Here is a 27,038-nt window from a genome sequence, read left to right on the forward strand (position 1 = left end):
CAAGTATCCAGTAGAACTGAGAGAGTGAGGTGCCCATCACTCTTGGAAGATTTTTATCCTACTTCTGTCTCTCAGAGGCAGGTACAGGATACTCCAGAGAATCTTCCTGATGCTCTCATATCTTTTGCTTTATTCCATAGATATTCATTCCCTTTTACCCTATCCAAAGTCCAAAGAAGAAGATGGTCAGTGGACATGGTTAAGATAAATTATGAGTCTGGGGGACAGTGCTAGGGAAATAAAATTACTCAGTTTTCTCCTCCTTTCCATGACCACTGCTGCAACACACCCTCAAGCACTACATTTGGTCAATTCCTTTTCTTTTTCTTTTCTTTTCTTTTTTTTTAAGATTTTATTTATTTGTTTTGAGAAAGAGAGAGAGCATGAGCAGGGGCAGAGGCAGAGGGAGAGGGAGAGAGAGAATCTCAGACTCCACACTGAACACAGAGCCCAATGCAGGGCTTGATCTCACAACCATGAGATCATGACCTGAGCCGAAATCAAGAATCAGACACTTAATCTACTGAGCTACCCAAGCACCCCCTGGTCAATTCCTTTTCAACACTAGAGTTTGTCTAAGAAAGATTCACTATGCTTAGAATTCCAGAGTTCTTCTAGAGACCCACTTTTAGAGACGTGGTTATAAGCTAAGAGCTAAATATTCTTCTGCCACCACATGGTAGTGGTTCTGCACTTCACACTCAGGTCTATGTCCTCCATGACATTCAAATTTTTTGTGATGGGTTGGTACTAGATAGGAGATAGTACGGTGACACTGGAGACCCCTTGAATCAAAGCAAGATGCTATTTATTTACGAGCCTGTGTCTACAGTGGACTAAATGAGAAGTCTTTTAGAATCTTTAAAGGCACATAAAGTATTTGGTAGGTGTTATTTATCTGGATTTCTAAGGATGATCTAAGGCCATATCCCCATGATAGAGAAACAAGGACCACACAGAATGGGATCTCTTGGAATGGGTAAATAATTCTTTACCTAACTAAGAAATCACTGCATAATTACGAGGCAACTCATGAAGAAGGAAGGCAAAGGGGTCAGACCTCTGGAACAGGCATTGTAATGTACATGGAAAATTTCCAAGACAAGGGCCAATCAACTGTTCTGAGGTTAACACCATACAAGGGCTTATATTAGAGTACTGTACTAGGTAGGCACTATTGGAAGAAATAGAAATTCTCTTTCTTTCCTTTTTAAAATTTGTAACAGCCCCTAGCAATGTAAATCAAATGAGAGAGCAGCATATCTCAACAAATATAAAATAATATAATAAAGACAAGGTACATAGTTTGCTGGTAGAATAAAAGGAATTACAAAAGCCTACAGCGTAGTTTTGCATAGGAGTTCATTCATCAGAGAATGTAAATTCTAAGGCATCTAAAGACGCCTCTCCGGCTTCTTCCCCCACGCACATGATAAGGTATATATAAAGACCCCATTCCTCTTTGCTTTTCCTGCTCCCCAATATCCTAATGGTCATACTTCCAGACATACATGTGATACATAGCCAAGCATACCCATTAGTCTTCCTTCATCTCTTACTGTATTTTATTAGATGTTCCCTTTCTTTTCCCACCTTCAGCCATTCCAGTTTCTCTCTGAAATGAAATTGGCTGCCTCATACATCCTTTTCAGGGACCTTTCTCATTATTTCACCAATTATGATATCCCATGGTTTCTATTTCTTACCCTATTGACATGGTGATTTAAAGATATTACTTAATACATACTGAACTACCCTAATAGATATTTTGAAGCAAAAATGCACCACAAAATTGCAGAACAGTGTCCCAAAAGCAAAATGGTTGGATTTCTTAAAGATGCTCACTGTGGACATTATTTCTCTTAAGTCCAGCCTAACATCCAGCCTCCAGGCCCTACATGAGCGGGCAGAGCCACACACTTTTACTTGCAGTAAAAGTCTCCCACATGTTAGGTGGTTTCAGCACTCACTGGCAGCCTTAAACAAACTTGTTCCCTAAAATGCAAATATATTTATCCTAAGAGTTAGTAGCAGACACCAATATTCTATATTTAGAGATTTTATCTTCGGCTTAGTAAAAAAGATGGTCTGATTCTCTGGTCATACTTCACACTAGACTGGCTAGACTGGCTTTGTGACTATTTAGAAACAAATCCCCTCTGGGAAAATAAAGAGAAAAAAACCTCATTCGAGATCATTACTTTGAAGCAGCAAGACACTTGTTTATTTCAGATGATAGAAGCTTTGGTCTCAAAAAGGAACCACTCTTGCTCAAACAACAGTTCCTTCCCCCTATTTTAAAAAATTGTGGTATTTAATTATTTGCTTGATTATTTCCTATGAGGTTTGGGGGTTTTATTTTAAAAATCAACACAAATTCAAATTAGGTTTCATTAGGGAACCTCATGAGAGTCCTTGCTATGACTGGAAGCATCTTGGAGTTTTATAAACCAGAGTACAGAAATCTTGAGGCAGACCCGGGTTCTAGCCCCAAGCTGTAGGATTCCAAAAACTCACTTAATCCCTCTGTGCCTTCATTTCCTAAACTGTAAAATGACTGTGTTCTATATGATGGTCCCTTCCAGTTCCAACAGACTATATGATTTCCAGAGCTGTGAAAAACAAGGTAGGCAACTGGAGGAATATTGAGTCCCAACCCATGTTACCATACCATCCTAGATATGGGCAGGCGGAATGACATGTCTTTCATGCTATATAGTAGTAGGGGTGATTAAGGCAATGCAATTGTTCTGGAAGGCAGAGTATGATAAGTATATAAAACTGTGTGAGTTGGCTTTCCTACTTTCTCTGATCACTGCCAGGCTGGTGACCATCACGGAATGTGTCTTTGCTGACTGCGAATCTTGCAAGCCTTGGTATCAGTGAGCTTTGCTTAGTCTTGGAGACACAGATGAAAGGGGAAATTGAAACGTTATGCCCCAAGGCCAGGACACAGCCTAGAAGTTTATCATTTACTGCTATCCTTAGAGTACAGAATAACAAATGCTCCCATTAATAGGATTTTCTGGTTGAACAAAGCTCTGTACAAATGTATATATAAATATTACATCAACCTTCATAATATCTGGAAAATGACTGGGGAAAATTTTTATCAAGAATCTCTGGTAGTTGGCTTCTGATTAACTGAGGTTTGTTGGTTCATCACAAGGCTACCATAAGTTTCCCATCATATCCATATCCATCTCCTCCTGCTCAGGTGCCCTTCTCGCATAGCAATGGATAGTAGATTACAGTAAAGATTCATTAAATCAAAAGATCTTCTCTCCCATCTATTAACACCAACATTTTAGGATTAAGGCTTATTATTATCTTATTCCAAAATTAATACGAACCAATTCAAATGCAAAAATAGCACTAATAAAAATATCTTCCTTTGTTTTAAGTTTATCCCATCACTTAATCAAGTGAGACCTCAGGTCTTTAGAAAAAATAGAAAGAAAGGAAACATTGACCATACATAGGTGTCTTATCCCTCCATAGGCAAAGAATGCATTTTCAGTTAGCATGGGAGGAAAAGACCCTGATACCTGTTCCTTTGTATGGCTTACACTGTGAATGCGCCAGGTGAGCCTTTGCAGGTACTGAGAGTTGGACAAGTCCTATGTGTTAGAATGACTGCCTTGTAAACATTAACGAATTTTTTAGAATCATCATCCTGCTTTATTAGGAAATTTCCCCAGATTAAGAGCAACAAAAATGTAGCAATTAGAAGCTTCATCACACAGCTGCATGATTACAGGAGTCTTGTCCTAGATTCTAACAGATGCTGTAACAAACAGCTTCATAAGGGCTGCAAGAACCACAGTTTACAGCAGCAACACAAAAGCTAGTTATTGCTCCTGTTGCCACAGGACCCGTATGTTTAAAATAATTTAGATTTCTGGGATTTCCTACAGAGAGACACCAAACCAAATAAGTGCAGTAATAAAAAATAAAATAAAAGAGGCAAACTCAGGTTCTTTACTGCCCTAACACTGAAAAGCAATGGCAATTAATTGATCCATGCCAAGGTCTGGACTTTGATGACAGGGAGTATGGGAAAGAGCCCTTGGTCAGTTTGTTACCAACCACCTCAACTGGCCTTTCTGGTCAAATCCCATGTTTGTTGGGGCAGCCTTCCCTCAGTCCACCTCTGTCTCTGCCCAGAGGTTATAACAAATTGACAAGTAAGGGACACCATTCAATAGGCAAGGGCCAGAGCTTGGGGAGACTGGTGACAATTACTATTATGCCACTAGAGGTAGAGGTAAGTGGAAAAGAGAATTATCCAGGCACCACTATTTTCTCTTCAACGTTTAAAAATAAATATAGCTAACAAAGAGTCTCCCAAATATACATGAACTCCCAATACCCTACTCAGGAAAAGAATAGCGGTTGACCAATATCTTCCGAAGTAATCCAACATTAGGCCAAAGACCTAAAAGCTGGCTGAGTTCTATCTCAAAATCACTGTGTGGCCTTGTATAGCCATCACACCTTTCATCATCTTAGTGAGTTTAGCCATAAAATATAAGAATCCTTCCCTGCCTTGCTAGGGTGATAAGATGAATTGAACAATTTCTCTAAGGTATTCTAAGATCCTCAGAGGGCAAGTCTACACGTATCAAGCATATCAAGCATTATAATTAGAGTCACTGCACCTTATTTCCTAAGGAGGAGAAATGAACAAGGAAAGGAATGTGTAGTCACTGAGCCTGAGACCTCAAAAAGCATTTAAGCTTCTTCTGTATTCTGAGAGGGGATCTCAAGAGAGGGAGACTGAAGTGGAGGAGTCATCTTAAAAGTTTGAATTTGTGAGTGCTACCAAGTTGGTGGCAGGTGCTTTGATTGTGGTTTTTGTGGGCCAAATAGGGGTATTATATTCAAATTTCTATGGTTTAATTTCAATCATTTTAATGCCTTTAATTGCCCCAACAGTAGAAATTCTAGCTATAAGTGGATCATTATTGAGGACAGGGGCAGGAAGGTTGCCATCTCTTTCAAAGTTCAGCATTGCCAGAAAATGTGCCTGCCAATCTTAAAAATGGGGACACAGAACTGGGTGAACTGATTTGTAAATCAGAACCTTGAAACAATGCTATCTAAAAGACACATGCAAAAAATTAAAATAAAATCTGCCACCATGATTTTGATAGGAATTCCATTGAAAGTGAGGGTTGCTTCAGGGACTATTGACATTTTAACAAGATGAAGGCTCCCACCCCCATGAGCCCCAATGTCTTCCCAAAGTCTTGCAGTTTTCAGTGTACAAGCCTTTCACTTCCTTGGTTCAGTCTCATTATTTTGTTCTTTTTGATGCTACTGAGAATGGAGTCATTTTCTTAATTTCCTTTTTTATTAATTAATTATTAATTAATGTATTTATTTATTTATTTGTTTTTTATTGGAGTTCAATTTGCCAACATATAGCATAGCACCCAGTGCTCATCCCATCAAGTGCCCCCCTCAGTGCCCTTTCTGAGTATTCATTGTTGGTACACAGAAAGGCTACCAATCTTTCTATGTTCATTTTGTGTCCCCAAGTGATGTCACTCATTAGCTCCAACAGTTCTGGTGGAGCCTCTAGGGTTTCCTGTTTCTAGTACCGTGTCTTCTGCAAATGGGGACAGTTTGACTTCCCCCTTACAGGTGTGGATTCCTTTTCTTTTCCTTGTGTGATTCCTACCGTAGGACTTCCAGGGCTAAGAGGGGACTTCCTTGTCTTGTTCCTGCTCTTAAGGAAGATGATTTCAGGTCTTCATCATAGAGTACTACGTCAGCTACAGGCCTTCCTACATGGCCTTTATTCTGTTTATGGACATTTCCTCAAAACCCAGTATGCTTTTTATGTTGTGTTTTGTCAAATGCTTTTTCTGCCACTATTGAGATGACCATATGGTTTTTGTCCTCTCTCTTCTTAATGTGATGGATTACGTTGACTGATTGCCAGAGAGGAAGCAGGTGGGAGATGGGCAAAATAGATGAATATTAGGAGCTATAAGCATCTGGTTCTCAAATATATAAGCCACAGAAATTTAGAAAGTACAGCCTAGGCAATGGAGTCAGTACTATTGTAACTTTGTACGGGATCAGATGGTGACTACACTTCTCATGGGGAGAGCTGAGTAATGTACCAAATGGAGTCACTAAGTTGTAGCCCTGAAACTAGTGTAACATTGTATGTTGACTATACTTCAATAAATATTAATAGAGTTTTCTGATAGAAATCATGGTGGGTACCTGAAAGGCATTTACACAGCAGTTACACATATGAAGGCACCTCTGCAGAGATGATAAAGATTTCTCAAATGTCAAAAAAAATAAAAATAAAAATAAAAATAAAAGACACATGCACACTTGCAGAGGTAAATAAGAAGGAAGAACCAAAATAGAGTAGAACCTCAGAAGATCTGGGGACACCTAAACAGTAGACTAGGCCGTCAAAGAAGGTACTATTGAAAGCTTCTTAATGGCCATTCTTAAGTTCCATCACTGTTACGTCCTCAACAGCTCTGAGAGTCTTTTTCACTTCTCTTGACCTATTTCAAACTACTGCCTGTGCTTTAACTTGAGAACCTCCTACTCAATAAATCGCTCCTCCTCCCCCTTCCCTGGCCAATATAAAATCAATTGTTGCTTGACAGACTGCTTTGTTGCAGTTTTCTCAAAGGCACAAAGGAAAGAAACACACCTTATTTGTACATGCATTAACTTAGTTTCAGTCTCACTCACTCAAGCACAGCGCAATCCTTCAAACTTTGACCCAAACCCCTTTGCTATTGGTGTCCATGGCAACGACCACCAAGCCATCAGAGAGTGCAAGGAGTAACAGGAAAGTGCATCTCCCAACAGAGCCTTTAGCTCCTCTGCATTAGCTACATCAATAGCAGGTGGCAGCAGGTCCCTCCCCAAATCCTTAGGCATTTGCTTTCATTAGGGAGGAGGAATGTGGTTCTCATCTCCTCCCCAGAAGACTTATGGGCTGCTTCTCACACCCAACCTGTTGAAGATAAAGCACTAATTGCAGAATACGGAAACCAAATAGGATGACCTTTTTTACCTGAGAAAACCTCCCAATGGTCTACTTCCCCAGTGATTCAGTCCACTGCAGCCTCCACCACAATACCCTGCTTACTAAACTATAGCCAGTGATCTAGAACCTTCAAAAGACAATACACATGAAATCCCCGCCACTTTCTCTTACGGTCCTTACCACTCAGTGACCTGCAACTCATTCTCTTAACTTTCTTATGTCAATGCATGCATGACAGCCTTGCCATCAAACTGTATTTTTTAAAGAAAAGGAGTAATGTTAATAATGGTCTAGGTCCTGGAGGATTTATGAGCCAAGAGAAAATAGTCTGGTTTCTCCAAACATAGTGAAAGCTGTTCAGTCTGCAAAGTAATTTCATGAGTTCCATATTATTTGCTTTGCTCAGAGTTTAGCTGAAAAGTTGTCAGATGGCAATGAATTTCCCCTTACTGTAGTCCAGAGGAAGAAAGGGATGGTTCCGTTGGCAATCTCATCTCAACAGAACCCAGCATATCTGACAAAGGCTTTTTGCATAAACAAGACTAGCTCAGATCTGGTTATTTGTGGAAACTGAAAAGGACCCGTTGCTCAAGTGTCCTCTTCATAGAATCTATACAAACGGAATACTATTTGAAGTGGGAGAAACAAGTGAATGGCTTTATCTTCTTAACTGCATGAAAAAAGGAAACAGAAGGCTCTGATACACAATCCCTTCCAGCAGATTTGCTGAAATGGAAGGAGATGGTTTCAAGCTCTCCTTGAAAGCAAGACAACATTCCTATTCACGGTGCCTATGTCTGTTGTCCTGGATAAGAACTAGTAAGAAGTTCAAAGAGAAAGTAAAAAACAAATAAGAGAGCCCTTAAGGAGCTCATGGTTTAGTAGGGACACAGTTGAGTAAACAGATGATCATGGTCTAGTGTGATAAGCACAGTGACTGAGGAGAACACAGATCCTGATGGAATGCAGAAGAAACATGCCTACTTCAGCCTGACCTGAAGATCAGGGAGGCCTCTTCCTCATGATTTGTTGAACTGAGGCTTCAAGGACCCAGTAGTTCGTCTGGTTTGGTGGAAGGGAGTGGAACTTGATATTTGAATAGGTATGATAAATGCCACTTCCTACTTGTCAGAGTGAATGCTAATAAGCAGTGCCAATTAGGAGATTAAGATTAGCTCAGATGTCATAAAGCAGAATAGTAGAAACTTGATACCAATAAGAACACAGGCTATATTGGCCAGAACACGACTCTATCTTTCATCATGAACTTTTGATCCTCAAGAAATGGGGTTTTTCCACCAGGAAATGCAGTAACACGGTCTCCAAAATGAGAGGATTCTACCTAGGGATTAAACTACACTATCATTTTACAATGAAGACACTGAGGTGAAAAACCAAGGATATAAACACAGATTTGATTTTAACATCCATACTCTTCGTGGCACACCACCCAAGATTATGCCAATACATGGACCAAATAGAAATCTACATATAGGTCCCCCTGAATAGGCCACCAGTCTCCTCACCCCATCCCACTTCCAGCCCAACTGCCTGGAATTACTGTATCGGTTAAGGCAGTCTGTTCATACGAAAACATACTACCCCAGAAAGAACATTTCAAGTTAATGTCACTTCTCATCCTTCTTCCTTGTATTCCGAGTCGTCTTCTTTCTCTCATCATCCACAAACATTGATTGAATATGCCCCACGGGGCACTGTGCTGAATGATGTGCACCCTAGTAAATTTAAACTGAGGCCCTGCCCTCAAGGACTTAGAGTCTAGTTGGGACCCAGGACACACGTCTAAATTGGGCACACAATTAGTAGTGGGAGAGAAAGATGAGAGGTAGAAACCACACAGGAATTCACAGGAGGGAGTAAATTACTAGCTAACCCAACAAGAGTCTAGGCTTCACGAGAGCAGGGCTTTTTGTATCCTGCTCACTGCTGTATCCCCAGCATCCGAAACAGTTTGGAACCTAGTAAGTGCTCAATAAATATTTGTTGGATTAAATAAATAGCTTTAGCTTCTTGACTTTTTAGCTAAAAAAAAAAAAGTCCTGACATTTATCACTTGGAGAATAATCTCCAGTCCTGCATGCATTGCATATTGTGCCTTTTATTCATGCTGCGCTACAGGAACTCCCCGGGGAGATTTGTAGAAATGACGGCTCGGCCTATAACTTTAACCTTTGCAAAATCCTAGCAAAGCTGTGTCCTCTGCTGCTCCCTACCACGGATGAGTGTTTCCCAGTGATGAAGGGTAATGTGGAGCCAGGGCTTTTTGTTTGTTTATTTGTTCATTATGACCTCAAGCTCTTTTCAGCAAAAGGCACGGCCCTTCGATAATAATGCAATTCTGGAAGACACAACTCCATTATTTGCTTGGCTCATCTAACAAGGCAAAACGCAGACTCTGATTTAAAAGCAAGCTCCTTAAATGAGTTTTGGTTAGGCTTGAAGGATAAACAGTTGTGATTACTGTCAGTAGGCATAGGTTGTAAATCTGTCTTAGATGCTTATATTCCATTAAGAGGGACTCAAATGGGTATCACAATACAATTCCCTTTAAAAAGTGGAATCAAGGGATGCCTGGGTGGCTCAGAGGTCCACCTTCGGCTCAGGGTATGATCTCAGAGTGGAGTCCCGGGATCAAGTGCTGCATAGGGCTCCCTGCATGGAGCCTACTTCTCCTCCCTCTGTCTGTGTCTCTGCCCCTCTCTCTCTGTCTCTTGTGAATAAATAAATAAAACCTTAAAATAAATACCATAAAACCATAAAAAAGTGGAATCAAGGTGGGGAAAAACAGTTTCAAAAGCAGTCATTCGTGCAGCCCAACATGGTCAAATTCTTGGTCTTCCAAGGTTTTGTACTCGGTTAGGAGTTTTTCACTTATATTGTTTTAACCATTGTACAAATTCTTATTAATTTGGCTTCCAAGGCTTGGGAAGATATGGGCAATTAGAATGTACCAGAACACTGTAGAGAAATTCAAGCATTCATATAAAAAAACAAGCAGGGATAATGCCATCCTGCTTTCACCGTGACTTACACTAACCTCATGGTATCATAGTGCTGTGCCAGCATGTAATTTCAAGTCTAAGATTTATTTTAACATGAATGGAGAAGGATCCGATTTCATAATCTGACTCCTTCCAAAAACCCACAAAGCCAAAATCATTTTTAGCTCTGTAAGTACACCTCCTAAGAATTTAGAACATCACGTACCACCACACAGATATGAGGTGTAGTTCAGAAGGCACCTGGTTTATGATAGAGCCTAAGGGAAAAATAAAAAGAAGCATATGTGTAGGGCCTTATACTCTAAAATCAAAAATCTTTGATTGGGAAACTTTCCTGGATTAAAGCAAGAATACACACTGCCCTATAGAGCTTTTCAGTTTTTCCAAGCTTTTTTGCAAGGTATCTCCTTTGGTCTTCTGAGGTAGGTAGAGTTAATAGTGTTTTCTCTATTACATAGGTGAGAAACAGACATAAGAAGGTTAAGTTGCCTGAGACCACATGGTTCAGAGTGCTGAATTTCTTTAGACCTTATTTCAAAAAGAGCTAGACCCATTTTACACACCGCCTCTGGAAGGATGTATATAGAACAGCAGCAACAAAACTCCTATTATACCACAATACCTATGCCCTGCCCCAGTCAGCTCCCCTACTTTCAAAGGTATGGCTAATAACCTTTACTTTGGGCTTGGGCATTTCTCTTTCCCCCTTCCCCACTCTGTTTCCTGAAAGAACAATTAAGATCCATCTGGGAGGGCAGTCCCGGTGGCGCAGCTGTTTGGCGCCGCCTGCAGCCCAGGGCATGATCCTGGAGACCCTGGATCAAGTCCCACGTCAGGCTCCCTGCGTGGAGCCTGCTTCTCCCTCTGCCTGTGTCTCTGCCTCTCTCTCTATCTCTCTGTGTTTCTCATGAATAAATAAATAAAATCTTAAAAAAAAAAGATCCATCTGGGACTAATTATAGCGATTCTTGAATTTGAACTTGCAGCCATTACCCAATTGAGGTCACTTATTTTAAATTAACTTGCCTGGTCAAGACATAGGTTTGGTTATCTTCAGAGCCCAGTGCAGAGAGGCACCAGCTCACTCAGACTTTTAATTAACTAGCTACATAACCTGCACAGTGACAAACTGCCTCTGATTTGATGGAGTCATTCATTTGCATGCAGACAAGGATCAAAATACATTGTCAGAGCTTCAGGGACTGAGTCCTAGAAACCTCCGCACAGTCTCTTATTCAAGGCTGTGAGCCTCTTCCTTTTGGTTCCCCCTAATTATTTTTCCTGTGCTTTTGTTCTGATTATCCAGCATTCATCACAAGTGCAGCTTGCGATGAAACAATGACAACTCATGTTGTACACTGAGAGGGAATCGAAAATTGGAGTCAGGATCATATGAACCAGGCCCACAGCTTTGAGAAATAATTAGGGGAAACCAAAGGGAAATTCCCAGGATGCCCCGCAACAAAGGAGAATTTCCGAAGACTCGGGCCATAACTGCTCCCCCCTTTGGTAATAATACATAATAACAGTAGGTCCTCAGTTTTTGTTGAATTCATTCATAGTAGGAGCTGATCATCCCACAGTCAAATCATAGTTCTTATGATCAGTAATCATTAGTATAGCTGCTACCACCCAGTGACTGGGCTTTGGAGTCAGATCCGATTTTGACTCCAGGCTCCATCATTTTCTGCCTGTGAGGCCTCAGGCAAGTTACCCAACTGCTCTGGGCTTCGGTTTCCTGATATGGAAGATGAAATTAATAATAATACCTACCTTCAAGGGTTGTGGTAAGGATACAGTGAGGAAAAAGCGTGTGAAAAATCAGTTTACACAGTGCCTTGTACATGGGAAATGCTCAATAAATGTGAGCATATGTGTGTCTTCTGTTCTGTCCCACCACCAGGCCCTTGCCCAGGGCATCTTTCCACCAGGGATCCTCTCTCCCCTTCTCCCTGCCAGCAACAGCCCCTTGCCCCCAGTCATTCAAAATTGAGTCAAAAAGGCATCTTCCTCTCCAGAAGAGAGTCTTCCCTGCGTCTGAACTTCTTCAATGTCCCTCTGCACAATACACTTTTCTCAATTTTGTATTACTTTAAATGGCACCTTCTTCTACCACTTTCTAAGCAATCTGGACTTTTCTCCAAGGTGGACTTAAGCCTTCTGTGCTGGAAACATCTATTGAACATCACCTTGGTGCCATACACTGGGGCTCTAGGCTATGGGGTACCTGAGATGAGTAAAGACAAGGGTGAGAGAAAGGGAAATGATGTTGGTTGAATCCCCTTAAAGCTACTTGCTCTGCCAGAAATTTTTGATGCATTCCTTTATTTAGGCCTCACAATAACCTTATGAAGTAGGTGCCATTATGATTCCTATTTTAGATGTGGAAACTGAGATTCAAAGAGGTAAAGTGACTTGTCCAAGGCCACCCAGCCAACAAAAAGGAAGAACTGGTGCTCTGGGTCAGTCTGACTCCAGGCTCCACTGCCACCACCATGACGCTCTACTGCCCACCTCATGTTTGTTTTTTCCATCTGTTGCAAATGATGAATAGCAAAGCTGTATGCAAACTGTAAGTGGCAGTATGTGTGACTTAAGGGCCACTACAATTGCAGCAGGTGCTGGGGGTGCCATACCCATGGCCCCTTGGCACTAGCCTTTGTTATCCATGCCAGTGGCCTCCTATTGTAAGCACGTGCTATTCTCCCCTGGAAGCCTTTCTCCCAGCCGGAGAGTGAGACAAGTCAGAAATGCTGGGTAGGAATTAATACACCAGGAGGCTATCAGCCAATGGTGAATGGGGAGTGAAGGACAAAGGCTCCAGTTTCCTGGCCCTCAGGTACCACTCCCAGAAGCACTCAGAGCTAAGCTGCTCAGGAATAACTGGGGACTGGCTCTTTCCTTTTGCTGTCTCATTTTCTCACTCCTCTGCCAGTGCTTCCTGGAATCCCAACTACTGGCCCTCAAATCTTTGTCTCAAGAGTCTACCTCTGGTGCAGTGCTGTCTAAAACAAAAATATGTCAGAGATTCCTCCTTTGGCTCCTGTTCCAGGAGTCTGAATGAGTGTCCTCATGCTGCCCCCTGCCCTACCATGGAAGCTTCTCAAGGGTGCACCCCATAAGCTCAGTGTCTCCCTTCTTAACCCCTTTCATGAGAATTTCATCATTGAGAATCCTTCAAAGTGCATTTATTACCATATGGAAAGGTAGTTATAGACTTCAGTGTGCATGATAATCAACTGAATGTCAGAATGCAGACTCCCTGGAGAGGTGCTCAGGTGCCTGCATTTTCAAAGGTTCTCCAGGTGATCCAGACAACAAACACTTTGAGAAATATTGTCCTAAGACATTCCTGTAGCCTGGGCCTCCAAGGAATGTGGATTGTGTTCCTCATGTTCTCTCTGCCCCCAAGGCCTCTGTGGATTCAAATGAGAAAGCCTGGAATTGCTATGCCTCCTTGCTCTGGAAATGAAGCGTGGATAAAGCCAGGGACCAGTTGTTACTGTCAGTGTGGGGTGGCCTGAGACTCCTGGCCAACTGTCTACTAAGCAGAGAAATCCATCTTGTCAAATTACTGCTCTCACCTTTCTCAATGCCCACTTCCAACCCTCATTCTCTCCTGTGCTACAAATGCTGTGATGACTACATATGATCAGTTCAGTGATAACCTGTACTTCTTTGTCTCTGCTCCACCTCCAGCTCTCCACACACGTCTTCTCAACCATAGTCTCTGTGTGGTTTGGACTCCTGGTCCTGATCAGTGTTTGGGGCAGGAGAGGAGGGAGTGATGGAGGGTGACAGTGTGGATTTCTTTGTTGTTGGTGTACCCTCAGGTTCTTGTCCTTTTTTTACCCTCGACTCAAATGCCTGAACTCCACATGCAAATCTCAGCTCCTTCTTTGCACCTCCAACCCTGTGCTATCCTGACCAGTGGCTCCAATACCCCTCCACACCAAGTTCTGATGCCTCTCCATATCCCTTATCCCATAGCAACAGGAAAACACTTTCGTACATTTTTAGAGTAAGGGCCATGAAATCAGAGAAGTCTTCATGGAAGAGGCTGCATATGAGCAGGCCTTGAATGATAGATGCAATTTCTGCAGACAAGGATGGAGGGAAGGAGCATTACAATAGGAATAAGAAAGGGAGAACATAACTAATATAGGATAAGCATCAGGCACTGTGTTAAGAACTATAGATACATTATTTCTTTTACTCCTTGCTGCGATTCTGTAAGGTAGGTACTAATGATAGACCCATTTTATAGATGAGCATACTGAAATACAGAGAGTTTAAGTTAATTGCTCAAAGCTACACAGCTATTAAAGGGCAAAGGAGGGAGCCTAACCCAGGCAGTCTACCCTGCACTCTTGACCACTCTACTACCTATCAACTATTATGATCTCTGTTTTACAGATGGAAAACTGACTCTAAGAGATTAAGTAACTTGCCCAAGGTTACACAGCTTGTGACTGGCAATGCTGGAACCCATTACCCTTAGCAGATCCCATTCTATTTACCACATAACCACTTAGACGCCTTCTAACTTAGCTTTTCCAACCAATCATTTCATTCACAATTTCTTATGGAGCCAGCCTTGCCTGTCATCACAACAAATGCCTATGTTGGTCTAAATAAAAATCTTTCCTCTAGTGTGTAAGCACTGTAAAACAGTGAGGCTCTCCTGAAATCAAGAGAAATAGCCCTCTGAAATACATCTCTCTTTGTTTTCAAAATAGCATTATCTTTAAGTTACCTGTTTGTCAGATTCCCACTTATAAAAACCACAGGGAAAAATTCTTTAGGTCTTTAGTTGGAGACAAAGCACTTTCTATCTCAAGTGGGTTATGAGTTCATCATTCTCTCCTCAGTTGTACCTTATACATTTTTCTGTCCTCATACTTGTCCCACAGGGTTGCAATTGTCTGTTAACTTGGCAGTCTTTCCTACTCTGGTGTTGAGATCCTCTAGGCTTAGGACCAGGTTTTGATGACCTCTGTCTCCCCAGCATCTGGCCCCAGGATTAGCACAGGGCAGGCACTCAACAGATGGCCATGAGAAGAAGAGTTGAATGAAATTTGGTTAAGTGAGGGAAGTCTTCCATCCACTAAGGACCTCAACCCATATGCCTTTTGAGTCCAGTAGTATGCAGGTAAACTGGCTCTCAAGGGGGGAAAGCTGTGATTTGTAGTGTTGGCCGACTTCTATAGTGTAAATACTTCTACTATGGCTGATTTCAAGCCACTAATGCCTTAATAACTGGCTGACAAAATTCCTGAATATTTCATGATTGGCTCTCAGGAGCCCCCTGTTTGGGGCTGAAAGTCTGTAATTCTGCCTAGAGTGCTTGAACTGTTATCATGTCAGTGGGATCACAAAAGTAGATGAGCTGTCAGAGTGGGGAAGATAATGCCAAATTCAAATAGCAGGAGTGAAAGACCAAAGCAAACCAAATATTAGTGAATTAGAAGAATTCTGTTTGGTCTGCCATGAACTAAGCCTCTATCATTTGTCATCCATTGCCAAATTGAAAGACACTTCAATGACATGGGTCTTAGAAGAGGGAGAAATCTGCCAAGTAAGCAACTATTCTAAAAAACTAAGGCCCCCAAAATATACTGGGTTTCTGAGAGATATTTACTTTTATTTGAAAATATAAACTTGTTCACTCGCTTCCTTCAGCAATCAGAAAATCTCACAGATTAGGTTGTCGAATGCTGGAAGCATTGTACAAACAGAAGATTCATTCACAGAGGCAAAATCAGGGAGTTTTAAAGAGAACGTCTTATTCTCCATATCCCCACACCAAATGTTCCTTCCTCCACCCCCACCAATGTGAAGGCACCATCATTCTGGGCTGAACCTGGGTTTCTAATACCCAACCATCCATGGCTCAGTTTTGCACACCGTATGTAGCTAATAGGTGAATGGCAGGATTTGAATCCAGAACCATCTTGTTCTAGTATATCACCTTTAATCAATACCAATTTGTTCCAAGCTTTCAGGGTGATTCAGATCACATCTATAAAGAAAAATATAAACACTACAAAGTGTCATTTTAGGAATGGTACTAGCGTTGTTGATCCTGATAAATACCTAAAGATGGGAAAGTGTGAATCGTGGGTAAATGAAGGAAGTCTTGCATTATTCTACCTATTCCCAAGTGGTTGCAGTTGGAAGCAACACATATTTGAGTGACTATTCAGCTATATGCCAGATGTTGCCATTACTTTTTTCTTTAATTCAAGTAATGAAAAAAAACTACAAAGAATGAATCCACTGGCGCTCTCAAGCCTTCTATTTCCCACCTATATCGTTCTCTAAGTAGGTCTTAGAAATTCAGGTTTATAGTGCTTTTCGCCTAAATGATTTTGCAGAATCTACAAAGGAAAAAGATACCATTTGATATTTAGAATAAAGTTGTAAATATTAAAGCCAAGGTTGTAAGTGTGAACATAAAATAACTGACCATAAATTTCATAAAGGAACACGTGAAGAACACTGTTATTTAAAAATGTATTGTTTAGGGGCACCTGGGTGGTTCAGTCAGTTAATCCTCTGACTCTTGGTTTCAGCTCAGATGATGATATCAGGGTTGTGAGATCAAGCCCCACACTGGGTTCCATGTTCAGTGTGGAGTCTGCTTGAGATTGTTTCTCCCTTTCCCTCTGCCCCTTCCCTACCTGTCTCAAATAAATAAATAATAAATCTTTTTTTAAAAAATAAGTATGTATTGTAAAATAAGTTATCACTAACTTGGGGTATAGCTAATACAAATGCAAAGAGACTACAGAAGTCATACATATGGGTATGTTGAAGAAAAACTAAGGTTCTTTTTGCTGTATTATTCTAGGCTAAATACTAGTTAAAATCACACTACCCCACTAACCTGAAGAAACATCTAGAATATTTCCAAATATAAATAGGGTATTGTAAAAGATCTTCCAGATGAGGTACTCCAAGAAAAGGCACAGTGTATGGAAGCACATCATTTTACAGGAAGTTCTCGTGGAAAGGTCCAGGTGTTTTAAATATTCATTATTGGCCCCATGACCAAGGACTCTAACCAATCAAAGTTGCTGCACTTCCTGGGTGAGTCAATACATGTAAATTGCCTTAGGAAATGTTTTTGTAAGCTTCCAGATTTGTCATTTGTACCCAGTCCCAGGCATTATTTGTTACCTCCGAAACGCTGCCCATCATTTTTCTCCCTTACAAAACTCGTGAACTTTTTAAAATAGGTAGGGATACTCAAGATTTGAACCATAAGGCAAATTAACCTTATTTTATCAGACAGGCAGACACAATCTACATTCTCTTCTCTAAAGATGTGATGGCTTTAAGGCAGTATTTCCCACCACCCCTTGTAGTATACCGTAGGATTTTCAGTGACATCTGGAGAAATATATTTTATTTCTATACAGTTGTATTTATTTTCTTGTATGTAGTTTCATGAATATTATTGCTTTAGACATGGCTAAATTTAAGAAAAGGATTGGCTATAAGGATAAACATGAAGTATGTAATAGTATTGTGAGATGTGGATAGGACACAAATGGAAGTCTGTAAGGGAATGAAATTTGAGAGATACTGTTTTCAGGCTGATACAGTGAGGTGGTCCCACCACGGTCAACATGCACTGAAATGGTCCCTTATCTACAGGAGCGAGAATAATCTGTTGCTTCTTTAACTTACTTGTGGCCGTGTATTGCTTCGCATTTCTACGTTCTCTTTGCTTCTCCTGCTGTTTAGCATTAACTCTTCCGTATATTCCATTCAGTCATAGTGAATACACTATTAAAGTCTGAGAAGTGAAACTTCCCAAAGATGTGTTCTTTGGTGAAATCCTCATCCCCTAATCCTCACATCCTAGCATTTTATTTGATGCCTTATTCAATTGCCTTCTCTCTGCATAAGCTTCCCCTCTAGACAGCATAAGCGCTGATGAGATTTCTCGGTTATACTCCCATTTTCCTTCTTTGTGAAAAGCTTCAGCCTGTCTTTCTCCATCGGCAGCACCCCCACCTCTGCTGCCATTGGGCTGACTTTGGGATGGGTGATTGGCTCTTCTCTGCCACACTAATCCAGCACATTTATTCAAGTCAGATGACCACATGATGAGGCACTGTTTTTCAGTTAGAGGAGAGCACGTGTGTGCAGATTGAGATTATTACAAAATAATTCTAACGGAATTGACTTCTGATATATGTTTACTAAGACTAAAGCAATTTAGTAGCTCGGGGTTTTCATTCAAGAAAATGAATGCCTTTTATCATATCTGATGGAAGATTTCTTCTGGGAAGTGTGGCATATTCTGAGGCTGATTTTTGTAGAATATCACTATTTAACTCCCAACACAGCTGAAATTAGATAGGTTGCCATAGGACAACATATCTTTTTATAACTGAGGAAGCAGAAAAGGGGGGGGCCTGAAGAATGTTTTCCCTTTGAACACAAGGAATGTGGGTTTTTCCTTAAAGGGAAAACACCTATACAATAGGTAAATCAGGTGCATTAAAACTGGAAGCCTCCCTCATATCTCTCCCCAGCCCCCCAGACTTCTCAGGGTACCTAAATCAAAGAGAAGCAGATTAAGGTGAGCAGGAAGGCATGTTCTGTACTCAAAGCAAGATCAATCTTTATACATAGATCCTTTTTTGGCACCGATGTAGAAAATCCAAACATGGAGATACTTAGGTCTGCAAATAACCTAATCTGCATACCAGATGGATCTAAGGGGGAAAAAATCATAGACACTTTTCCACATACACATATTTTTTTTTTTAATGTGAGCATAGAAAAGCAGATGCTTTTGCTCCCAAAGGGTCTGTGGGCCTTCTCAAGTAGTCTTCTGGAGCAGTTTAATTTCAAATTTCTAAAATTACAAAAATGTCTAGATCGAACATTAGATTGAAAAAGAAATGGCCTCTCACACAGAAAGCCAACTGAATATTTTCTGAATTATTTTTAACTATTCAGTGAAACCCAGCCTCCAATGTCACAGATAAGCGGATGGGGGAGTCAATAAGGAAACGTTTCCCCCAAACGAGTAGACCATGATTCACTGGCTGCTTTAACAAATAACTTAATGATCTGCTATATGCTCGACTCAGTAACTTAGTATGTAAGAACTGTTTTTATCTGCAAACAAAATTGTGGTTTAAGTTTCAGTGAATTTGAATTGTGGCATGTTGTTCTTTCAGATCCTATTTGTGAGACTCAAAATAAATTTCCTTAAAACAATGAATCTTATCTACATTTGACATGTCTCTCCTTATTACATTTATCATATCTGCCATCATAACTTGCCATCCATCATCTCCAACAAATCTCACAAAGGCTCAGTGAATAGGGTACATGGATTTGGGAATTTGGTATTTCCTCCTTAAACTGAACAGTAGACTAAGACAGCTTTTCTACTTGAAGTTCTGAAACTAATTCAGAAAGAGCTATTATAATTACTGTAAAAGCAAAGTTGAATATTCTCTTGGTTACCAGAGTCATTAAATAGCTCAGGGTACAATTTATGCCTTGTTCGTCTATAGCAGATGGCAAGAATCAAGATTGAGGACTAACTGCGCAAGAATCATTCCCATTAACTAGTTCTTTTGTGCATTCTATCACACACGGTCCTCCCACCTCACCCTCCCTCCCACAAGCCCTGCACCAAAAATGCAAAAAAGAGAAAGACCCAGAGCAAAACAGGGCACTTTTTGCAGGGAGGCCTCCCTTATAGCTCACATCAGTAGGATCGCTGCTGCCTCATGGAAGTATGATTTCAAGATATTGGAGTACACTCTAGAAAGTCTCAGGACTGGGAGAATTTCTGATGAAAACCTTCCACAAAACGTATCACTGGTTTGTTTGTTTGTTTGTTTGTTTTTCCGGCAGAGATTACCAATGCAATCAACCAGACCCTGATGACTCAGGCATTCACCATGAACATCCCTGTGGATACTGTGCCGGAGTCACAGCCTGTCACTTCCCCTGCTGCTAACGTTCCACTTTCCAATGTTACCCCCTCCCTCTCTATACACCCCTTCTAATTTGCAGCTTCTCATTTACTTTGAACTGAAAACCCACGATTGGTAAGAACTGTATGTTAAGTAAGAGTTAAGAAGGTACTGGAAATAAGGATGAGGAAATAATTCCTGGCCTCCGAGACAGCAGCTCTGTGACACCTAAAGGTTCCTATCTTTAGATAACTTCCCCATCCCTTCCAGCTTCAGCTAAGTTTTGGGAGTGATAATATGAGCCAGCTACCTTCAAATAAGTGAGTTTCTTCTGAACAGACTATCTGGGCAGGCAGGGACTAAAGCAGATATTCCAATAGCTTCAAGAGTTTCTAAACCCAAATATAATGTTTTAGGGAGTGACACGACCCCCTCCCCGGGTTATTTAACCTCGAGTAATTACATAAGGCGCATCCCTGCCTGGTCTGTCGTTCTTCGCTTTGATCTTGAAGACACTACTGAGACAGGAAGGGCCAGGTTCATTGTTCCAGATTACAGATAAGGAAATGGAGGCAGGAGTACATTGAGGGGTTTGCCCACAAGCAAACAGTGAGTACTTGACAAGGTTGGGCTTCTGGGTTCTTATTTGGGGCCTTTCTCACAACACTAATGCTTCAATGGCTCCCTCTCACCTTCCCTCTGCTCAAAAGGACACTAAGCCCTTCCTCCGGTGAGAAAGACCCCATTTCCTTTGGGCTTGCTGCCTTATTTCTCTAAGCTCTGCCAGATGTCCTCAGGAATCTTGCTCATTTTTCTGGAAGAACTCAAAACCCTCTGATTTTATTATGTTGAGGGTTGTCAGTGAATTAAAAATTCAACAAATGTATGGCCCCAACTTGCCATCAAAAGTTAACAAATGTCACCAGTAAGGATGTTTCTCACAAGCGGACACTGAAGAATACATCCCAGCAGATACCTAACAGCTCATTTTGTGTCATGACAGTGTGAGAAATCACTTCCTCAAGACATTCATTAACCTTTCATTTCCTCCATAAATAATCAGTCAGAAATGTGGCTCATATTTTAAATTAATCAAAAACAGCTCTCTCGCTCTCTCTCTCGCTTGCTCTCTCTCTCTCACTCTCAGCCCTTGAAATGACTGGAGAGCTTCTAATGCCAGCATGATAAGCATATTTAACTACATGGTTCCACTCCTTTGAGCCAGCTTAAACCTTATCTTCTCCAGGAAACCTTCACTATCCATCCCAGCAGACCTTAGATACCTCTTCTTCTTCTTCTCCAAGAATCTAGAACAATTATTGGTATTTGACATTTAGCACATATTGAGAAAGCATGTAATGTACTGCTGTAGGCAGACAGACCCAGGTTCTAATTCCAGCTTTACCATTTATGAGCTGTGTGGCCTTGGGCATATTACTTAAACTCTCTCTAGCTGAGGTTCCTCATCTATAAAATGAAACGTAATCTGCTAAATTGTTTTAGGGATTAAATGCATATAAAGCACCTAGCACACTGTGTGGCTTCTACTAAGAACTCAATTAAGGGTAGTTGTTTTTACTGTTACTATAGCCTTTTATATATAGTTCTGGTTTGATACTTATGTAATTTTGTTATCTTCTCGAGTTGTTTTTTATCTTTACAAAAGATTTTTTTATTTACTTACTTACTTAGCTGGGAGAGGTGCAGAAGGAGAGAATCTCAAGCAGACTCCCACTGCGCACAGAGCCCAACATATGGCTCGATCCCACGACCCCAAGACCATGACCTGAGCCAAAATCAAGAGTCAGATGCTCAACTTACTGAGCCACCCAGCCCCCCTGCCAAGTTGTTTTTAAATCCTTTGATAGTTGTGTCCATGATAGAACTTGTCATGAAGCTTAAGCCTAATTGTACCCTACTTGCATGGGTTCTCCCAAGGCCTTACTATTCATGATTTTGTTTCACTTTTCTTAAAGAGGGCTCCTAAAGTTAGGTATTAGTGTCAGACCTAGAACAAAACCTGGTTCCACTTCTGGTTGTATCTTTAACCTGTGTGCTACCCCCCCTTATTCCCCCTCGCTGCATTCAGTACCGTACTTTGTACATAGTACTTAATAAAGTGACATTTTATAAAATCTCAATTAACCAGATTTTGTCCTATTTAGCTATCTGGAAATAAGCTTATGTGAGGTATTTAGTCAAAAACTTCTGACTGACAACCAATATATTTGGTTGGAAATCATTCAATCCACTTACATATTTAAAAATAACAAAAATGCATTTTGTAAACTGTAAGGCTTAGAATACAGTGTTATTCACGAAAATTACCGTAAGAATGATGACCCCAACTAAGAATGATGACCCCCAACTGAGTTTCTCCACCTCAGCACTAGTAACATTTTTTACCAGACAATTCTTTGATGTGGAGGGCTATCCTGTACATCGTGGGATGGTTAGCAGCATCTTTGGCCTCTACCCACTATGTACTAGTCACTCTTCCAGATGTGACAACCAAATGCCTCCAGGCATCTCCAGATGTCCCCTAGGGGAAAATCCTCTCCCCCACTGCCCTGGGCCTTGTATCCAGCACCAAAATCTGTATAAATGGTCACAAATCTTTCATATTAAGGCAGGAAAAGGAAGGTAAGCATTTTAGAAAATTTTCAATAAGCAAAAGCAACCTCGATTAACCTGAAAATCCCATTAGCCCCATTCCTGGAGTGTTCTATTCCCTAAGCATTCCAGATAACAACAAAAAAAGTACTGTACATTCTATTTTCTAATTTGTATTCCATGTTCAGCCCATTTTCCATCTCAGCAGCTAAGTACAGAATCCAGTTCATGGGTGGGGGATCATCAGCTTCATCGCTTCTGCCATCTATTTTAAGTGACAAGGATGCTACTGACCTGGAAGTTTAGAGAGCTTTTTCTCCCTTGTTTTTGACACTTTTAACTTTGATGTTAGCAATTCTTCCTGTATCCTCTGACTGAAATTGAAATGTGCAAAAAGAACTCTGGTCCAGTTAACTGTGATTTAACTGTATACAAGAGACCTAACACTTTGTTGACCATTTAAAAGTAATTTGCTCTAGCCCATTGATTGATTATTGCACTTCCCATTGATTGGGCAATTGAAAATGCTCTTCTTAAATAAGCAATATCTCTTATTTCTTCTTCTGCAGGTTGTGATCCTGGGGAAACATTCAAGAGGTTATCACTACATGCTTGCTAACCTGGTAAGAACAAGTGGAGTTTTTGTTTCCCAGGGTAATATATTCTATTTCATTTGTGTCATCCATAATCATCCAAAAAAGAAATACATGAAGAATGTAACGTGCCCTCTAGACACTTAGAGAAGTGAATAAGTAAATACCAAAACTTGAATGCAATATCCTTGTTTTCAATTATGGTGTCTCTGTTTTAGCTGTGAAGCTTATATTCTCTCCTCATTTAAAATATAGTAATTTGATATGATTCTTCACTGATTATTCTTAGATAAGATTTGGATTTGAAATGTAAAACATTTTATCCAGGCTTGAAATATAACACAAGAGACAGGAGACACAGGAAACTAACTGACTCTTTCCCCAGTTAACCCAAGTATATGTGCACATTAGTACTGGATTTGTCTTTCCAGAATCAGACCACTACCAAATCTTTTCAAACCAGATACCAGAAGTAGATTTGAAAGTGGAACATCAAGGGACCCTGTCAAAGCATACAGCTACCTTTATACTTATAATAAAACACAAGTTGAATCTTTTCCTTCATATTTCCCATGCCTTTAAAATTTATGATGCTTTAGAAGCTAGTATTTCATTTAGATTAGATTATAGTTCTTTCTCCAAAAAGACAGTTGGTCTTAGAATTAACAAAATGGCTTCCAGATCAGTAATATCTGTTTGGCAGAGGTTCAGAATAATACTACCTTCCCAAAATGAAAGAGAAATGCTAAATGATCACTGTGATACTAAGAATCTTTTAAATTATTACATATCACAAGTTCTAACCCCAATCTCGTTTCATTATCACAACAGAATGATAATTGTTATGGAGCTCTTACACCAAAAGAATAGCAACAAAAGTGAAATATTATTATAATTATATTCTTAGATTTCTTAAAGAAAAATCTTATTTTGTTTTAATGATGAAAAATTTTTAAATGAGAAAAGAGATGTTACTTAAGCCTCTGTCTTAGGAAGTATGTTCATTCCAACACTTTATGAGATGAAGATTAGAGCTACTGCTTTGAAATGTAGTGTGCATCTTCTCCAATAGATTGCTCAAAGTGGAGCACTCCAGACCATTTGGGGGATAAATGAATAAACTCTTTTAGGAAATCTTGATTCTCCATTTACATCTGAATACATTCAATTTGGTTTTTTTAGGCAATCAATAAGTAAAGGATATTTGCTGACTCATTGGAAATTAGACCAGGGCTCGGCAGAAAACATAGATGTCACAGCAAGGCACCTGAGGGCAGTTACTGATGGGTTTTTACCATTTCTTTCTCATCAATAAGTATTTTGCTCTCCTTCATTCCTTCTCCATTTTCCTTCTCTCCTGCCTTATACATCCCAGGGTTCACCCATCATTGACAGTACATGAGATGATTTTACATATTACACACAAACTTTTTTATTATAATGGCAATGTATTTTTTATTATATGTTAGAAAAATATGAGACGAGCACATCAAAATCCAAATTTCATGAATATCATTATGTCATACAGGGCTAAAGTAGAGATTTAACAACAAATGAATCCATTTTGTAACATGTAAAATGTGTCATGTAAACAATAGGGGGGATAAACATATGGCAAGATCTGGTTTTGTAGGTGTGGCTGTGGTGGCATGTGGACTACTGAAGTTTGGGAAAGAGCACTGATGAGGGGTCAGAAACTTTGGGTTGTCATATGGACTTTACTACTAACTAGCTGTGGGACCTTGCTTAAGTCACTTTAGTTTCTTTACTGTGAAATTCAGATGGGAGTGAGGAGTTCATTGATGTAATGGTTGGGCCCTTTGGATGCATATGCTAAGATATAATTAGAAATGCAAGACATTTACTGGGAGTGATACCTCTGGAAAATGAAAGGGAGAGGGTCACAAGTGGGAAGGGAGAGCTTAAGACCACAACTGAGGTCTGACATCAGCTAAGGAAAGGGAAAGGAAATTTGATGATGGTAGTATAGTTCTGAGAACATCTTGGCAAGCACAACTGAGAGTTCCAGTGCAAACACCTCCACACTGCCAAGAAACGGTGATCCACTGCACCACCACCTTGCTCAGCCATTGGCTGACAGCTGCTCAGGAAGCACATACCTCCTGCCTGAAAGCTGAGGAAGATCATGAAGCTGGAGGCTGTCAGCTAACTCAACTCCTCAAGGCAGGTTCCATCTTAAAGGGAGATCTGAGCCATGCATATGGATGATGATACATAAAGACCTTCCCCATTCTAGAATTCTAACTGGGCCTCCCTATTCCTGACAACAATCCTTCAGATGAGCTTTGGTTTCAACTTGAGACCTAGACCTGACAGAAATGAAAGCCTGTGGAGTGATAGAACTGCAAGAGAGAAATATTAGGACAAAGTTGGGGGAAAGAATGGTTAACTGAATGCCTAAACAGGACTTGGAATCATGAGACATTGGGAGGAAGCCTACTACAAAAACAAGTAAAGTCTGGTCCTTCAGAATGAATGTAATATATAGTGTCATGTCAGTCTGCCTAATGAAAACGTGAACTCATTCACCATGCTTTGAGCTGCCACTCCTTTTCCTCTAGTGACCTTCTTTTCATCTGAACTCAGTCATGTGTTTCCATAAGTCCCTGTACTCTATATCAAATTGTATACAGGCAATAGAGATAGGAACTGTTGCTAGTCTCTGATAAAAATGAGACAGATCATCCCACCATGGTTTCCAGGTTTTTAAAAGCATATTAAGGGAATCCCTGGGTGGCTTAGTGGTTTAATGCCCGCCTTCGGCCCAGGGCGTGATCCTGGAGACCCGGGATCGAGTCCTGCATCAGGCTCCCTGCATGGAGCCTGCTTCTTCCTCTGCCTGTGTCTCTGCCTGTGTCTCTGCCTCTCTCTCTCTCTCTCTCTCTCTCTCTGTGTGTGTGTGTGTGTGTGTGTGTGTTTGTGTATGTCTCATGAATAAATAAAATCTTTAAAAAAAATAAAAGCAGATTAAAATACCCCAAATACATCCACCAAAGTCTCAACACACACACACACACACACACACACACCCCCCAAAACTATTTAGAAGTTACTCAGGTGGTCAAAAAAGGGTAAGTAGAGCTGTTTCCTTTCAAAATGAGCAGGGTGGAAGAAAGCTGAAGACATATACACAAAGGAACAAAGTCTAATCTGATTCCTGGTATTATGATAACACAGAACCACTGCCTTCTTCTACAAAATGCAAAGTCAAAAATGATCACAGAGCTTACCTAAGCTTTCTGGAATCACCTACATCAGAGCACGATGTGTGCCCTTTGCCACAGAGCTACATCTATCTGGCAAAGATTTCTATGTGCTTTTACGTGGACAGTTCTCTGGTAGCAATCCTAAAATGAGAAGACTTGGATAGTCCATGAATGCTTTGACACAGGCCTTTCACAGGTCAGGGTGTACATTTCACAGTGAATAATAAGCTGTAGAAACTTCTAACTTGTTGAAATCCCTGGAAGAAACAAAATATTCCATCAGAAGCACAGGCCAGAGATGTGATATGGCGAGCACACAGGCCAGAGGTTGACATCCCAATGATGAGAGAGCAAGTAAGTCTCTTACAAATTCTATTTCAGTTGATAATGTCAATTTTTAGGGGTTGTTCCATAATTAATTGTTTTCTCTTCCTGGACTCTAAGGTGGTAATGTTTCTCTACTCTGGTACCAGAGGTAACCAGCATGTATACAATCTGCCAGTCAGGCAACCTCTCTCTCTTTCAAGGCAAGGTCCTGGGTCAGGATCCTTTATACTGCATTCCCAAGCATGTTGTATATGTGGTTTAATCTTTTC

General features: G+C 40.5%; 1 protein-coding gene across 6 annotated transcripts in view; it reads left to right on the plus strand.

Moving 5' to 3' along the window:
- The window catches only part of GRIA3 (glutamate ionotropic receptor AMPA type subunit 3), a 281,171-nt gene that overhangs the window by 140,256 nt on the left and 113,877 nt on the right, over window positions 1-27,038 (plus strand). For all 6 annotated transcript variants that reach the window (XR_005985642.1, XM_041740749.1, XM_041740750.1 and 3 more), the window contains exon 6: window positions 23,192-23,245. Coding sequence is in view for 5 of the 6 variants with exons in the window: in XM_041740749.1 (XP_041596683.1) it covers window positions 23,192-23,245 (54 nt within the window). In the remaining variant the exon portion in view is untranslated. The remainder of the gene's footprint in view (window positions 1-23,191; window positions 23,246-27,038) is intronic.

The sequence above is a fragment of the Vulpes lagopus genome, chromosome X (assembly GCF_018345385.1).
Source record: "Vulpes lagopus strain Blue_001 chromosome X, ASM1834538v1, whole genome shotgun sequence".
NCBI lineage: Eukaryota > Metazoa > Chordata > Mammalia > Carnivora > Canidae > Vulpes > Vulpes lagopus.